General features: G+C 51.2%; 1 protein-coding gene across 1 annotated transcript; it reads right to left on the minus strand.

The window, feature by feature from the left end:
* Positions 1–470: 470 nt before the first annotated feature.
* On the minus strand, positions 471–12343 carry Kdelr3 (KDEL endoplasmic reticulum protein retention receptor 3). The gene is made up of 5 exons (XM_078052728.1): positions 12087–12343; positions 8878–8978; positions 5152–5310; positions 4051–4303; positions 471–3407 (listed from the first exon to the last, which is right to left on the minus strand). The coding sequence occupies exons 1-5, from the start codon at positions 12175–12177 to the stop codon at positions 3367–3369; spliced, it is 645 nt and encodes a 214-aa protein (XP_077908854.1). The 5' UTR covers positions 12178–12343; the 3' UTR covers positions 471–3366.
* Positions 12344–17208: the final 4865 nt, after the last annotated feature.

Consider the following 17208-nt stretch of genomic DNA (forward strand, 5'->3'; position numbering starts at 1 on the left):
TTCTTTATTTTTTATTGTTTTTTCCCCCACCCTCCCAACCATTGTGATTTGTCTTTTCATGCAGATTAGTTAGAATTCACTGCCAGGTTTCTTCTGCCCCTGCTCCCCCCAATCCAGTCTATAATAACAGATTTTGTAAAAATATACATAATGACTGGAAGAGAAATTTCTTCCCCCAACTTCTTGCATGTTGAGGATATTTGAACTATTTTTCATCTTAAAAGAAAAAGTAAGGTATTAGGAGGTCCTTTTATGGGAGCCCATTTTTTGTTGTTGTCCCGAGTTTGTTGGGAGGCAGGGGGGAGGACTGGATTGTCCTGCAGAAGAAGATGGCATCTGTGCTGTGAATTACTCTCATCACTGGGTTAGAAAACCAAGAGGAATTTCCCTGCACATTTTCCATTATTTTTTTATTTTATTTTTTTTTAAGCATTTCTCAAGTTGGATCAGGGTTCCTCCCGCCTGATGAGTTTGGTTTTTTTTTTTGTTTTTTTTTTTTGTTTTTTTTTAAGACCATGCTTTGCCATTATCATTTCTGCTGATGGCTTGAGTGCATTTGACAGTTAAATATTTTTAATTGGTTTTCTCTTCTATTACTGTCTGCCTTCCCCTCTCCCAGTTACTGAAAAATAACCAGTGTAGTGTCAGGTTAGAAATTGCTGAGTGTCAGTTTAATTCTATCTTTTAATTAAAACCACAAGGGTTAATGGCATTGGTTAAACTGCAGCATCTTGGCATTGGGGTGGGAACTTGCCTGTTTTTTCTTCCCCACGTAACCAGGGACCATCTGTGAAATTAATTTCCTGGCCGGACAGTTACTGTGAGCAAATGAATGCCAGTGCTCACTGGGAATTTAATTTTAAGTAGTCAAGCCTCTGCATTCACCTGCAGTGTGTAAGGAACCTTTAATGATTAAACATTGTATTCAAAATGGGCAGATTTTCCTTTTCAATTCAGTATTTGTAGAACTAGGTTAAAAGCATCTCTCTTTGCCAATCACTCTGCCCCTTTGGCCAAGCTATTGTGAGCAAACACTCTTAAGCCCCTCCAAGCTCTTCATGCCCTGTCCTGCGTGCTTTCTAACAGCTTCTGAAGGTATGCTGTCCTCAATATCTCTTTGCACTCAGCTTTTCACAGGTAGGTAGCTCTTAGGAAATGTTCTGGAGGACTCAAGCCGAAGTCCTTTTTAATATTCCTTTTTAAATTTTTTTCCATGTGAAGGTAGGTGGGTTGGTCCCCTTCATAGTGATATTGTCTTATTATTAAGGCTTGAAACAGCAGATGGACCTGGAAAAAATATTCTGCTTTCGTGTTCACCATAACCATAGGGTAGGCGGGCAGGCAGGCAGCCTGCCTGCTCCAGAAACCTCTTCCAGATCCATTGTGGTGGAACTGTTCATTTTTATGCTGTTACCAGTATCACAGTGCAGTTAAAGGAAAGGCTCCCCTGCATTCTTAGGCTATGGCCTGAACATGCTTGTTGGTTTGTAAGATCTAAAAATTGAAATACTTGAGGATTTTTTTATTTTTGTTTTCCTTTTAAAATCCTTCAGGGGGAGAGAAGGGATGGTTTCTGAGGGGTTCTGAAAGTATTGATTCAGTGTGCAGCATACCAGGTAGGTTGTCAGCATAAGCTGAAATGTGTGCATGTAAAAACTTTGGCATCCTTTTTTTACTTTCCACTTCCTCCTTTCCTGCTTTTTTTGTTCCCCCATCTTTAAAAATAGAGGCCGAGGATGGTAGGCACAGAAGAAATACGGCAAAACTCTTCTGTGCTTTCAAACCAAAGTGAGTGTCATGTGTCCCCCACACCTCATCCCATCCCTCCCCAAAGAGAAGGTATCTAAGCACTGATCAATCTCTTGTGGACATTTCTTTTTACAACCAAATTTCTGATTTTTTTTTTTAACATAGGAGAGATTTCACTACAGGGAATGCCCTCCTCTATTGCAGCTCCTAAAAACATCCATTTCAGGGAAAGGTCTGTGGGTACACGAGCAATATCTGGACTGCTTGCTTCCCTTTTCCATCAGGGACATCATAATCTCAAAATGAAAAAATAGCAAATTCCAAATTTCAAGAGTTCTTGTGGCCTGAGCACAGCTGAAATTTAGTAGTGTTTTTTTTTTGTTTTTTAATGTAGCTCTTTGATGAATTTCTGCCTCTATGTTGTAATTCAGGTTCGGCTCTTGCTTCAGAACATGAGCAGACAAATCCTCATCTGATGCCGGTTACTACATTCACAGTTGAAACTCATTTAGGGAAAGGGTTTTCAGTATTAAACCACAGGCCGCTTCTCCCCAGTCCCTCCCTAACAATTCATTGTGCGGACTTATCTCATCTAAAAGGTTGGTGGCTTTTGCTTGGGATCAGTGCTCTATACACATGTCCTTGCTGGTCTCTGAACACATTCCTGTTGCATTAAGACTTGAAAGATTTGTAGATGTGTGATGTTCAGGCACAGGATGCTAAGAGCTATGTTACTATTCTTAGTTTGTAAATTGTCCTTTTGATACCATCTTGTTTTCTTTTGTAGGTATAAATAAAAACTGTTGACAATAAGGTGTGAACTTTTTATTCCTTAAAATTTCTCTTGAGTAACTCAGTATAGAGCTTTTGCTCTAAGATGTTAAGTTGGGTGGCTAATCTCCTTAAACACCTAAAACTGATTAGTTTTAGAGCAAGAACTTGAATCAAAACAAGATGAAGGGTACTTCTTGTAAATGCTTGTGTATCTAGCTCATCAGCAAAAGGGTGATCTTTGCTAATGGTGCCCCACTTGGGCCATTCCTTAGGGTTAAGGTTCTAAGTTCAGGGCTCCCGTGAACCTTAAGTAAAATTTAAGCCAAGTAAAGGGGACTCACAGAATGACTTCACTCCTTCCAAAGCTGGTGAATTTGTTTTGCTTATGGCTTGAAGTCCATATTAAAGTGAAATAGCTGGCTATAATCTTACCCTGACCAGTTTGGTCTCTTACAGTGAAGTTTACTACAGGAACATGCCTGTGATATAGCCCACTAGGTAGGGCAGTCTCCCATGGACATTGTACCACATTGCCCTTTCCAGGCAGGAGTTGTGCTAATATTAATCTATTCATGGATCAGGCACCTTAGTTTCTCTTTCCAGGTATAGCCAGGGCTTTAGGTTTGTATTTGGCCCCAGCTTCTTGTTAGCTCTTCTATTGAAGGAAGATCCTGATGATGAGGCCTAGATAGAATGACCAGTGTTTTGCTGAAATCCATTCTAAGCATTTTTCTGGCTTTAATTTTAATATTTGATCCCAAGTCATGGGTAGGTCACCAAGGAGAACAATCAAAATGGCTTGCTCCATGTCCTTATTAAGGTGTAGGTCATCTCTGAGGGCCCTCAGATTGGCATTGGAAGACTTAACTTCTTTCCTTTAAGTACTGGAAGAAAATGGAAATGAAGTTAGAATGTATTGCATGGATCAAAGGACTGCTTTGTAACCACATAATCCTGTCTCCACATCCAGCTCCAGGTGTTGAGATGTTAAGGCCATAGGGGAAGGGGTTTTCAGTGTTAAACCACAGATGAACCGTGGACTTGCTGGCCTCCGTCCCTCTTAGGTTGTAAACTTAACTTTTGGCCTCAATGTTGTATTCTACCTCTTAAACCTGGATAATGCAGCAGTTCCTTAACTAGCTAGTTCTGCTGCTCTGGCTTCTTTTGACCAACAGCAGTTAGAGGATTGGTTTTTTAAATGGCTCCTCCAGTCACTGCTCTTGATAAGTGCAGACCTCTTGCCTTGGCAGCCCAGTGACCTGACATCTCAGTTTTGTGGACTGGATCCTGCTAACCTGCATAATTAACATTGCACAAAGCTGGCTGATCCTCTGGAGTATTTCACCTGTATTTTCCCAACTAAGTCAAAGGTCATGGCTCTTGGTGCAGCATACTGAAAATCCTTGCCTTCCCTATTAGAGGGAACACTGCAGAGGGGAGCCCGGGCTCTCCCCTGTTCCTTGGGTACTATGGGATGAATGAGTAACGGCCAGAGCCTGCTGGTCATGCTTTCCTCCCAGCACCTACCTTTGGTCACATACAGGTAGAAGAAATCACAGTAGAAGATGGTTTGCACCACTCCTGACACCACCGCAATCTGGTCATAGAAGTTCTCGGTCTGGTACCGCCTGATCCAGTTGGCCAGGTAGAGGGCCCGGTAGAGTCCCAAGAAGAACAAGTAGTGAGTGGTGATGGTCTCGGCCTCCCCAGTCTTGCTGATCATGAAAAGCTGGGGCAGGATGGCCACTGACTCCAGGTAGATGGAGAAGGTCCAGAGGATCTGAGCGGAAGAGACAAGCACAAAGGAGCTCAGCGAGGCTAGGAAAGGGCCTGTGGCTTTAAGAGATGTAAATACATGTTTACTGGAGGGAATATATTCAGCAAAATGGTTTAAATTCACATTCTCAATAAAGAACTAAAGGAGTTGTGCCTCTGGCTCAGGTGGAGCCCTTGTCTAGTATGCTGGGTTCTACCCCCAGCAAACTGCACAAGTGGGCTTTGAGTTTTTTCTATTTCTGGTTCTGGTGATGGAACCCAGGACCTTGCATGTGTTAGGCAAGCACTTCACCACTGGGCTACACATCCCCAGCCCCACACTTCAATATTTTGTCACCTTTTTTTTCCTATGTAAATATAATTTTGATTTTTAATATTAAGACTATACAATACATAATGCTTAGAATTGAGTATTTCTAAGGAACATAATTTTTAAAGGTTGCAATTTTGCTAAACTTGTCATAATTGAAGCCAGAGTTTCTCAAAGTGATCCATAAATACCAGCATCAAGATCTCAGGCTTGTTGTCCACAGATTCTCGTAGCCATCAGGCCAGGCACACAGGCTTAAAACTTTGGCCTAAGCTTAGTCTAGGGATCTGCTAATCCTATGTTGGACTCAAGGTCTCAACACCCAGAAGTTGGCTGGCGCCACTGGCTCATGAGCCTCTTGCTGCCGCAGGTGTGCCTCTTTTCCTGTGGAGGACTGTGACAAGCTTGTTGCCATTTTCCAAATTTGGAACTGAACAGTCCTTGAGCAAGGGTCACAGAAGGCAAGCCCAGATGCCTCTGTGGGCCTGAGGGATGGATGCTAGGGGCACGTGTGGGGGATGTGGGCTCAGAGCCTCCCTCACCTCCAGAGGTGTAAAACTGTAGTTCTCCAGGAAGGAAAGGCCAATGACAGGGACCAGAAGAAACTCCAGGCGGAATGTGTCATTCTCGATGTCAAATGTTTTCCGAAATTTCCCATAGATCATGTACACTGTGACATAAGCACAGAGGAGGAAAACCACCTAAAAAGGGAAAGAGCCGTGAGAGCCTAGGAAGCCACTCCCCAGCCTGAAGCCTGCCAAACCCAGGGCTCGTGCCTGCCGTCTGGCCAGCAGGTGAAATGTGCTCTTGCAATCCGGAATGAACAGCCCTTGTGTAAAGTAACTCCACACTTCTAACTGGGACTGAAATGTGCGTCCCCTGTTGTCCCCTCCATCTGTGGAGTACTGGGCAAGAAAACAGGACCAGTATTTCTTAGGGGATGAGGCAGTGGCATTCTAGGGCTCCTAAAAAATCCTCCAGCTTCCTAGATCCGCATCAACGGCTTGCGAACATTCTCCCTCAGGCTGACCTCCCTGGAATTATTTGGCCGGTGTTCCTTTAGAAAAGCAGTCTAATTACCCTAGCTGCCGCCTGGCAGGTAACTTCATTCAGATATGTCCTCTAACCTCCTTGGCCACATGCAGACACTCAAGCGTGAATCAGAATTACCCAGATGGGTGCACACCTGCAATCCCAGCCACTCAAAGAGGCTGAGGTGCGAGGATCACAAGTTCAAGGCTAGCCTGGGCAAAAAGTAAACCTGGCTGAGGATATGGCTCAATAGGAGAGTACCCCAGGGGGCTTGTCTCAATATTGAAGAAAAAAAAATCCCATAGATGGGCTGCTCTGCCCCAGCCCCCAAAATTCTTCCTTTGCTTGTTAGATCTGAGAATTTTTGTTTCTTCTAGTTGTACACGATACCTTTATTTTTATTTATTTTTATGTGGTGCTGAGAATTGAACCCAGGGCCTTGCACACACCAGGCAAGTGCTCTACCACTGAGCCACAGCCCCAGCCCCTAGGTCTGAGAATTTGCTTTTCTAAGTTTCCAGCTGATGGAGATGCCGCTGGCACAGTGGCCTAGAGAACTTTTACCTGTCCTTCAAGACTCAAGTGACATAATTTCCTCTTCACTAGAATGAAGGACACTTGCTGTCACTACTGCTCCATGTGTAAATGTTCCCTGCAGCCCGGGCTCCTGTGTTCTGTAAATGTGTATGTATAAATCCTTCTCCCATGCAAGAGGGCTCACGGAGGGTAGGGTCCACCTCTGAATCCCCAGCTTCTAACTCAATGCCTGGAAGAGACAAATGCTGGAAAGAGCGGATGCTGCCATGGTCCCCTGTCTCACAGATGTGGAGACTGGCCAGTTTAGGATTCCTAGGTCTCATGCAGCCATGCTAAGGGCTGGTTCTGAAGTCTCAGCCAAGAATGTCCACAGCAGATCCTTGAGCAGAGAAATGGACTAGATAAGTGGCATCTGATATTCAGGTGAATTTAATTAGGTGATTTGAAGACCCCAGACTCAGGTTCACAATGAATGAGTTCAATACTCAAGGAGCAGCACCCTCCATCCTGTCAAGCCTTGTACCCAGATGCCTAGGAGGTGTCCCTTTGGGTTAAATACCTTCTAGCTTCTGTATATTACCTCATAATTTTCAGAACAGTCCTGTGACATAGGTAGGACCTTCCCCCCCATAGGACTTCTATCAGATAATGCACCAACTAAAAGCTACACTTCCTGGCTCCTTGGCAGATAAGGACACTCAATGGCACAGGGTGGAGTTTGGGGAAAGCTCTTATCCAGCTGGTAGGAGCTCTAACATTCATTCTGTGGCCCCATGGCAACCTGGGTACCAACCTAGGCATCATACAGGACTAACTACATTGCCAGACCCACTGTCAGACTAAAATGCAGAGCCTCTTGCTTTAAAAAACAGAATTTCAAGATGGCAACATTAAACCAAGTGGGGGCCCTGCTGATCCACTGCACAGGTCACACACCTATAAGCCCCAGTCACACAAAAAATGGCAGAGCAGAAAGTTAAAAGGAGCCTGGGCATCCGTGGGGCTGCCAATCCCAGCCCTGGGTTGCCTGCCCCCAGATTTCATGTTATGAGAATGAAAAAATAAGGCCTTGTGAAGATCACCCTGAAATCTGTCACCAGCACCCCAGCAGTCCCGGCCCACATTGCTGACTGCACCTGTGCTCCTTCCACTAAACTGCGCTACTTAAAGAGCCAGGACGGTTCAGCAGAAGCAGGACAGTCCTCCCCCAACAGAAGGAGGGACACCTATGGCCAGGGCCTGGGGCATCGGGATGGAACTGAAAAGCCAGTTTCTTCTGAAAACAGGGGCACACTTCAGAGCCACAGCTTCTCCCCAGGACATTACATCACACTGCCAGCCTGCACCCTGCCCTCCCCAGTCCTCTGCAGGCATCTCCACCACACTGGGTGGCCCTCGCCCATTGCGCTCTGCCATAGCAGCCCTCTGTCTTCTCCGCAGGCACTGAGCTTGTTCCTGTCTCTGGACATCTTTGTACCAGCCATGTCTTTTGCTCAGAATGTTTCTCCTCTTATTGTCACAGGGCTGGTTCCTTGTCGTTCAGATCTCCACTTGAGCGTTGCCTCTTCAGAGAGGCTTTTCCTGACCACACTCCCCAGGCTGGCTCCCTACTCGTCCTCTATCAGGGAACCATTTCTGAAACCGTTTCTTGTCAGGCAGTGGTGCACGCCTGTAAATCCCAGCAGCTCAGGAGGCTGAGGCAGGAGGGTTGCCGGTTCAAAGCCAGCCTCAGCAATGGTGAGGCGCTAAGCAGTTCAGGGAGACCCTGTCTCTAAATAAAGTACAATATAGGGCTGGGGATGTGGCTCTGTGGTGGAGTGCCCCTGAGTTCAATCCCTGGTAATAATAATAATAATAATAATAACTTAATTGAAGGAAATGTCCATTAAAATATGACTAATTATTTGCATAGCCCTGTCCCTGATTAAAGACTTTCTTATTTATGATGCCTCCCCATGAAATGTCGGTTCCGTGAGAACAGGAGCCTCGCACAGCAGAGGATGAAAAGTACAGGGCACAGACAGGCAAACAAGTTCTCTGAAAGCTCCGGGTGATCCGTTGAATTGGTTTATTCTTTTCTTTCTTTCTTTTTTCTCTTTCTTTTTTTTTTTTTTGGTACCAGGGATTGAACTCAGGCACTCAGCCACTAAGCCACATTCCCAGCCCTTTTTTGTATCTTATTTAGAGACAGGGTCTCTCTGAGTTGCTCAGTACCTGGCTTTTTGCTGAGGCTGGTTTTGAACTCAGGATCCTCTCGTCTCAGCCTCCTGAGCTGCTGGGTGGCAGGCGTGTGCCACTGCACCAGAGGGTTTGCTAATTTTTTAACCATTATGCACAAATGGCTGATCTTCATCGAACGTTTGCTGTGTGGCAGGCATTTCACATTTACTGTATTTTTTATACTTGTAGATGGCTAGCATGCCTTTATTTTATTTATTTATTTTTACGTGGTGCTGATGATCGAACCCAGAGCCTCCACATGGGAAGCAAGTGCTCTGCCACTGAGCTACAGCCCCAGCCCTCGCATTTACCTTTATTACCTAACTTAACTTCCACAAGCAAACCCTCTCAGCTACGGACAAGTGTGATCTTCATTCTGCACGCAAGGAGGTGAGCGCGGAGAGCCTGAGACCTCGCCAAGCCAGGCTGCACGGCCACTGAGCTCCAACGCCATCCCCCTCGTCCTCCCAACCCCTCACCTTCATGACAGTGTTGTAGATGGAGATGAAGTTGGTGAAGAGGTCCAGGTACCTCGTGGTGAAGACGAGGGCGAAAAGGATCTGGCTCTTCCCAGAGATGCCTGCACCAGAGGGGCCAGGAGACAGTGAGAACGCACATTCCCAGGCCACCCCACATGGCGCCCAGAGCCAGGGGCGTCCCTGCCTGCCTCATGAAAACCCTGCCTGTTGCTCCCCAAGAGCCAGGTCCCTTAGCTGAGCCCAACGACTCACTGGAGTCCTTGTTCCTCTCATTAAGCTGAAATCAGTCTCCCATCTCCAAATAAAGATGCGAACACCGAGTTCCCAGTCCCCCTGCGTGTGCCCGCCTTGATGCTTGCTCTGGGGGTGGTGTGAGTCGCGCGGGGTGGGGGGTGTCGAGATTCCTCTCTGCTCCACCCCCAGAGCTCCAGCGACAGTCCCCCCAGAGCTCAGTCCGGGGGGCAACAGCTTACTGACTCTAAGATGCTGATTCACCAGGGAGACTGGAGCAGGCGGAGGAAGGCGCGGGCCAAGGAGCAGCCAATTCCATTTTCCAAAATGCAAAGATTAAAAAAGCCCTTTTCCTAGTTATAAAAATTATGCCTATTTTTACTCTTTATAAAACAAAAATCAGGGGTGGGGACGTGGTTCAGTGGTAGAGCACTTGCTTAGCATGGGTGAGGCCCTGGGTTCCATCCCCAGCCTCATAGGGAGGGGAAAAAATCTGACAATATAGAAAGATGCAAACAGAGAGACCTCAGAGTGCACCCCAAGGATCACTGTGTGTGCACACACACCTCGTGACACACACACGCGTGCTAATGTGAATATCGGGCCTGGCAGCCGTGCTGTGTCACGGTGAAGATGCATCTGGGCCTGCTCTGTCCCACTCCAGCCAGCTCCCCTGTCCATAGTCTTCCCACGGCTCAGGGATCTGGCCCAGGAGTCCATGCTGCTTGGGGACTCTTGTGACCACTGTTGACACATCATGGGGCGGGTCCCTGGCAGGGCCTTACTTTTCTCTTTCCCAGTCAGGCCATCAGCAGGGGAGCTGCAGCCCATCACCTCCCCAGACTGCTCCGGCTCACATGCCTACTCTGTCCTCTCTCCGAGCCTCACTGTCCTGGCTCCAGGACAACCTGCTGGCTTCCTGCCCCTCTGGTTGAGCTGGTCCTCACCACCTCGGCCTCACGCTGCCTCCTCCCTGGCCTCTGCCATTGCAGCCATTTCTTGACCCAACACCCCACGTGCCAAGGACTCTCCAGCACCAAGCTCCCCTCCACGTTCTGACCTGTACATTCGTCTTCCTACTCTGACCATGAGCCCCCAGACTCACCACGGTCCAGCCCAAATCATCACCTTTTCTCAACCTCCTCCTGCTCCTTCTTCATAAACGCCCCCCACCCTCCCGCCCAAGCCAAAAACCTAGAGCTTCCCGCAAGCAAGCCTCCCTCCCCTTTGTCCCTCACATCCAGCCACCAGGCTCGACGCCATTCCAGTGCCACTCAGATGGCCCAGCCACCATCCCTAATGACTCCCAGACTGGTCTCTCCAAATCCTCCATTGCACCCCAATTCCATTCTCCACCCAGCATCCCAAGAGCATTTTAAAAATAAAATTCTGCTTAAAGCTCTTACGTGGCTTTGAAATGCTCTTAAAATAAAGTCCCAAAGCCTTATCCCAGCTCTGAGGTCCTGGGGTGTTCTCTCCCCTGGTCTCCCTCTCCCTCCCTCCCTCCAACCGGGGTGACATGTCTGGATTTGATTCTGATTGGAACAAACTGTCTGGGGAGTGTGGCCTTGAGAAGCCACACCCGCTGCCTCCGGTCTGGTTCCATTGAACCCCTGGACTGTGCCTCAGCTAACTGTTCCTCTGGTGCTGGACATTCTCAGGGTGGGGGGACATTTTTAATGGCCAAGGAGAAACACCCCTTTTAAAGCCTCTCACATTCTGCAGGGTGTGGGGTCAGTGTACCACCTGGACCAAGCCTGGGCCTCTCACCTGCGTCCAGTTAGTGTCCTCCTGTGGCCTGGCACTTGAGCACTTTGAGGGTAAGGGTCACAGTGGGGCTGGCTGTGGGCAAACGAGCCACAGCAGGGTGGTGGAGGAGACTGGAAGGCAATCTTCCCAGAGGCTGGGGAAGGCCACCAGGTCCAGGGCACTGCCCCAAAACCACCTCACACCTACACCTACTCCAGGAGGCAGCCTCTGTCCCGCTCTCTCCTGGATTCAGGAGACACTTGTCAGGTCCCCTCCTGAGCCCCTTCCATTGCTCCCAAGCCCAGGTCCTCGGCCTGAGAGAAAAGGCCTTTCGCATCGGGCCTCACACTCCCGACTCATTTCCCTCCTGGACCCTTTCTGGGACATGCCCTGCCCTCCGCGACCGCGGTGTGTTGGTGCCCGTCGTACACTCAACACCACCAGCTTCCTGGGCCTACCCCCCTCCAGGGCCAGCCCAGAGCAGCTCCCTCCATGAAGCACAGCTTTCTGCCTCCCCTGCTCACCCTGGTACCCCTTCACCCCATTGCCAAGTGGAGGCAGCACCTCCTGGGCAGCAGGTCAAAGATGGCTGCAGGAGCCCCTGATGGCACTGGGCCCGTTTAGTGACCACCAGCCCAGCCTGGAAACTTCCAGTCCCCTGCAGGACAGACAGAATGCTGGGCCAACAGGTGACCTCCACCCCTCCCTGGACCTTTGCTCAGGCGGCTCCCTGCCTACTGGGCCAGGCTGGTGCCCCTCTGCCACATCACAGCCACAGGATCACCCAAGGCAGGGCAAGGCACAGGGCCTGCCTGGAGGGGGCTGGGAGGGAGAGAGGAGGAGGACGGGGAGAGAAGACCCTGAGACTGGGGACCACTCCCTCAGTATCCCCTCTCTTCCCTGGTGAGGGTGGAGGGAACAATGGGAAACCACCGCCAGGAGAATAGGTGTCACCTCCTCTTTCCCATCCTCTTCCAACTAGCAGGGACAATGCCAGTTGGGGGTGGTGAGGAGGCTCAAGGCCACCCTCCCCCCACCCCCCCACCCCCCCCACCCCCGCCCGCTCTTGGTCCTTACTTTTTATGGGGGCGCTGGGAAGCTGAGCTCTTTTTGTTTCAAGGACCCCACCCCATTCCAACGTCCCCACCCAGAGCAACCTTTGTGGAGCGCCCCGCCGAAGGCAGGGGCTGGCCAGCGAGGGTCCCCCTTCCCACCCGGTCGCCCCTCACCCGCGCAGCACTTGGACCTCCAGATCTTCCCCAGGAGCAAGATCATGGCCAGGAGGTGGCTCAGGTCGCCGAGGATTCGGAACACGTTCATGGTGTCGCCCGCCGGGGCCGCGCCCGCGCGCAGCAAACTTCAGGAAACTTTCGGGCGCGCGGGCGACTGCCACGTCCCCGGCCGGCCTCGCGGTGCCCCCGGCCCCTGCCCGCGCCTCCTGCCCGGCTCCGCGCGCGCCCGGCCCGCCGCGCGCCTCCGCCACGCACCCTTGGCCAGTCGGTGACGTGGCCAGGCCGGCCGCGGCGCGGGGTGGGAGCCAGGAAGCGGCGCCGCCGGGAGGTCCCGCCTCCCGCCTGTCCCAGCGCCTCGGGCCCAGGCGGCCGCCCAGAGCCCCGCCGCCGCCCAGGGCGCTCCAGGTTACCCTCCGCGTCCCCGGAAATGGGAGGCCTGGTCAGGGCACGGGGCCGGCCACAGAATCCCCTCTGTGCCCAGTTCCCTCTCTGTTCATGGGCCTGAGGACGCTGGTGCCAGGTGAGGCTCAGTCCTGTGTGCCTGCCTTGGCATGAGCCTGGCAGTTGGGGGTCACCCTGGATGGTGACCCACTGCTGTGATGGTCAGCATCCTGGGGTTGGACACCTCTAGCCTTGGAATGGGGTGGGGAAAGAGCCAGAGAGTGCCCCTGTCCTCTGGCCTGCGAGTGTGGACATCCACGCTGAGTGTGCAGTGGTCACGACAGTCCACGTGTCTGGTCAGCTGAACTTGGCTCCAGCCTCATGCTGTGGGCCTGGGGGGGGTTGTCGTCGTGTGGGGTTGCTGGCCAGGGAGACCCGGGAAACTCATTCCCACCACTTCCTTCTTGGCAGGAAGGGTGGGGGCGAGGAACTTCTGGATGAGAGTCCCCTCAGTACTGTGTGGCCTGGGGGATCAGCCCCTCTCTGGGAGCAGAATCTGCCTCCGGGAGCAGAGCAGATGAGCCAAGGGCCCTTGCTGCTGGACCCTGCCCCTCCCCCTACTCGGGACCCTCATCTCTCCCTACACAACTAGCCTCCGTGCACACCCACCTTCTGCCACAGATGGCCAGAGAGCCTTCCATGATGAAAATATGTCACTCCCATGTTCAAGACCCTCCCGTGGCCCCCCAACTCTTCACCATGGCTCCCAGAGCAAGGTAATCCTGAGAGGCAACTGTGGCCTGAGACCAGCAGCGTTGCTGTGCCTTGGAGTGCAGAATCTCAGCGCCTCCCAGCCCTGCAGGGGTGACTCCGAATCTGCAGTCTAAAAGATGCCCAGGTGACTCAGGTACACCTGAAGGTTTGTGAGGTACCGTCTCAACAGTGTGATGAGGAGAGATGTTACTCCCACATAGAAACAGGCACAGAGCGGTTAAATGATCTGCTTCCGGGTCACACAGACACTAAGTAGCCCTGGAGCCCAGAATCCAACACACCGTCTGACTCCAGAGCTCATGCCACTGAATCATGACCTCACACTGTGGGTTACCATGACAGGTGACGAGCTCCCCGTCATGGGGGGTGAGGTGACGGCCTGTTTGTCAAGGCAGGCCTCCTCCTCAGCTTCAGAGTGCCACTTCTCAGGTGAGGGAGCTTGAGGTCCCTGAGATGAGCCGCACGGTCCAGGGGCCTCTAGGAGGAGGAGCCAGGCACATCCCTGGGCTGTGGCAGGTCCTGAAAGGACCCCTCCGTACCCTGCTCCCCCCAGCCCTGCCCAGATGCCTCTCCCCAGCCAGCACCCAAAGAAGGCGGTGGCTATTTAAATCCCTCAGGTGTGGCTGCGGTTCTTTCTGCCCAACCAGCTGGCATCTCCCTCTCTGCGCCCACCTCCTCCATGAGCCGGGGAAAAGCACGTGCATTTGCCATTTGGTGAAACATCTGTCCTCCCCAGAAGGGGCCCCAACCGGCTTTGGAGGCTGGAGTCCTCCCCTTCCCTTTATTTCTCTCAGGAAACCACAGGGAACTGGCCGAGGCCGGGAGGTCTGAAGTGCCACCATCACAGTCGTGGAGGGGAAAGAATCCGGCTGGTGGCCCTAGGGTGCAGCTGAGGCTTTGAACCTGCCAGGTCCCCTCTCTGGGTCTCAACTTTCCTATCTGTTAATGGGGATAATGAGAACAGAGGCGCTGCTGGCTGGGTCTTCGGCGCCCCTTGCACCAGGTCTCTGCAATCCCCCTCTGAAGTTGACAGCTACGTTCTGACAAGATGAGGACAGCGAGGCTCAACTTTGCTGCTTTTCCCCCAAGTTACATTAGCCTCCTCCCCCAAGTTCTCCTGCTTAGTACTCGGCCCTGCTTTTTCCCCACTCACCCCATCTCCGAGCGGGCACATTTTCAAAGCTCCCCTAGGAGAAAGGAGGAATTCTGTACTCACTTAAAACACACGCTCTAGCCCACACCGGGCCACCCGCCACCTGCACCTCCATTCACTCCTGGGCCCTGATGTAGGTAGATACTGGCATGACCCTCACCCTCAATTTCCTGACACCCCGAAAGGTGTGTGCTATAAAATGCAATGGAGGGAGAGCCGAGAGGGACTTTCCCTTCACTTGGGAAGGACAAGGACTGTTTTCTTCTCATGGACAAAGCAAATTTTATGTTTAAGGTCAGAGTTATGGGAGAGAGACTGGGAAGGTTGCTCACTCTGGGGCCTGGGGATGGCAGACAAGTGGTGCACATCTGCCATCCCAGCAGCTCAGAGGCTGAGGCAGAAGGATCACAAGTTCAAGGCCAGTCTCAGCGACTTAAAGAAAACCTGCCTCAAAAGAAAAAAATAAAAAGGGCTGGGAATGGGGCTCAGTGGTAAAATGCTCCGGGGTTCAACCCCCAAGATCACACATAAATGTGTTTTTAAAAAAGTTATTACAGGAAAGTGTATTTGGGATCTTTTTTCCCTTTGTTGTATCAAATATCCTGCAAAGAGCCTCGGATTCTGCGGGACGGAAATGGGTGGAAAGTGAAAATCACTAGCTCAGGACACCCCACCACCAATCTGGCCTGGTGGGGCCCCTGAAGGAAGCGGGAAGCAACGGCCCAAGCCCCTGGGCGACTCCAGGCGTCGCCTGGCCTCAGGGAGTGAATTCCGGAAGGAATGAACTCTTTCCTCCCCGCCGTCCAGAGGTCGCCGCCCGAACCTCGGGCGAGTCCATTTCCTCTGCGCGGAGGTGGGCGCGCAGCCCGGCTCTCCCCGCGCCCCGCCCAGGTGGCCGCGAAGCTCTCCTGCTCAACACCTTGGGAGGCGCGACAGGACCAGGCGGACCGCACTTTACGGAGCCAGAAGCCAAGGTTCTAAAAGCTCTCTCCACTTTAAGCTTCCAGCACATTTATTGGAGACCAGCTGTGCCTAGCACCTTGAGGACTGGAAGCAGATGCAACCATCAGGGCACCTGGGGGAGGGGACAGGAGGCAGAGAGCGCGAGTACCCTGGCGTGGGGGGATCGCGGGGGACGACTGCAGTTAAGGAAGGCGCCAGGGCCAGCGATGCCCTAGTGGGTTTGGAGAGGGTGGCAAAGCCTGGAGGAAAGGGGAGAGAGGGCCAAGGCCAAGAAACCAAGTGCGTAAAGGCTCCTTAAAAAGAGGCCAAGGAATGGAAAACTAGGAATGGAACCACCATTTGACCCAGCTATCCCTCTCCTCGGTCTATACCAAAAGACTTAAAAACAGCATACTGCAGGGACACAGCCACATCAATGTTTATAGCAGCACAATTCACAACAACTCAACTGTGGAACCAACCTAGATGCCCTTCAGTAGATGAATGAATTAAAAAACGTCGGATAGATACATAGTGGAATATTACTCAGCAATAAAAGAGAATAAAATCATGGCATTTGCAGGTAAAGGGTTGGAGTTGGAGAAGACAATAAGTTAAGTTAGCTAATCTCCTCCCTCCCAAAAAACAATGCTGAATGTTTTCTCTGATATAAGGAGACTGAATCATAGTGGGGAGGTGGGGGAGCATGGGAGGGATAGACAAAACTCTAATGGGGCAGAGGGGTGGGAGGGAAACGGAGGGGTCAGGGGGTTAGCAATGATGGTGGAATGTGATGGACATAATTATCCCAAAGTACATGTATGAAGACACGAATTGGTGTGAATATACTTTGTATACAACCAGAGATATGAAAATTGTGCTGTATATGTGTAATATGAATTGTATTGCATTCTGCTGTCATTTGTTTTTAAAAGTCAATTTTAAAAAAAGAGGTCAAGGAAGCTAGGCGATGTTATTACAGGATGCAAGCCTGTAATCCTAGCATTTCAGGAGGCTGAGGCAGGAGGACTGCAAATTCAAGACCAGCCTCAGCAATTTAGCAAGGCCTTCAGCAACTTAGCAAGATCCTGTCTCAAAAAATAAAAAGGGCTGGGAATATGGATCAGTGGTAAAGTACCCGCTGGGTTCAATCCCCAGTATCCCTACCCCCCACCGGCCCGTCCCAAAGAAGCCAAGGAAGCCAGGACAGTGGCACCAGGCAGTAGTCCCCGCACTTGGGAGGCGGAAGCAGGAGGATTGCTTGAGCCCACAAATTCAAGACCAGCTTAGCTTGGACCACATAGGAGAGCCGTCTCACAAATAAAACAAGAAAAGTCGAGGAAAGAAAGATGATAAAAAGGACCACCAAGGTCAGGCAGGTAAGTGGAGTCTCAAGCTCTCCCAAAGTCCAATTTTCGTCACAGTTCCCACGTTGGTAAGCTGAGCATAAACCAAGGACCGACCTCCCAGGGCAACTTCAGGGCCCAAGCAGGGATCTCCAGCGCTTTTCAAGGAGTGAATACGCAGCACCTCTCGGTCCCTTGCTCCCTTTTACAGGAAGCTGACACCCAAAGAGGGCCAGGGGTAGGGGCCAGAGAGCCTGGAGAAGACCCGGGACTCGAGTCTCGGGGGGCCATCTCTCTCTCTCCCTGCGCTCATCCCCAAGGCGGGGGACTTCAGGAGCGCTGGGAGTGCCGCATCTTCATCCGGGTGGTGGTGACGGGGTTTACTTATACGCAAAAATGCCCTGCTGTTTATAAGGCACAATTTAATTAAAAGGAAAAGGACTAATAACCCAGGTCACGAAGCCCCCGCCCTCGTGGCTGGCGACAGGTGCCTTTTGGAGACCCAAAACGCTGCTGTCACCGC

Source organism: Ictidomys tridecemlineatus, chromosome 6 (genome assembly GCF_052094955.1).
Source record: "Ictidomys tridecemlineatus isolate mIctTri1 chromosome 6, mIctTri1.hap1, whole genome shotgun sequence".
Taxonomy (NCBI): domain Eukaryota; kingdom Metazoa; phylum Chordata; class Mammalia; order Rodentia; family Sciuridae; genus Ictidomys; species Ictidomys tridecemlineatus.

What these genes read in the sequence shown, in the direction of transcription:
- Kdelr3 (XM_078052728.1), bottom strand. Translation starts at nt 12,177, where the DNA reads ATGAACGTGTTCCGAATCCTCGGCGACCTGAGCCACCTCCTGGCCATG. An exon ending in GAGGTCCAAGTGCTGCGCGG is followed by an intron (nt 8,979 to 12,086) that starts GTGAGGGGCGAC and finishes CCTCTGGTGCAG; the next exon opens with GCATCTCTGGGAAGAGCCAG. An exon ending in TCTACAACACTGTCATGAAG is followed by an intron (nt 5,311 to 8,877) that starts GTGAGGGGTTGG and finishes TTCCCTTTTTAG; the next exon opens with GTGGTTTTCCTCCTCTGTGC.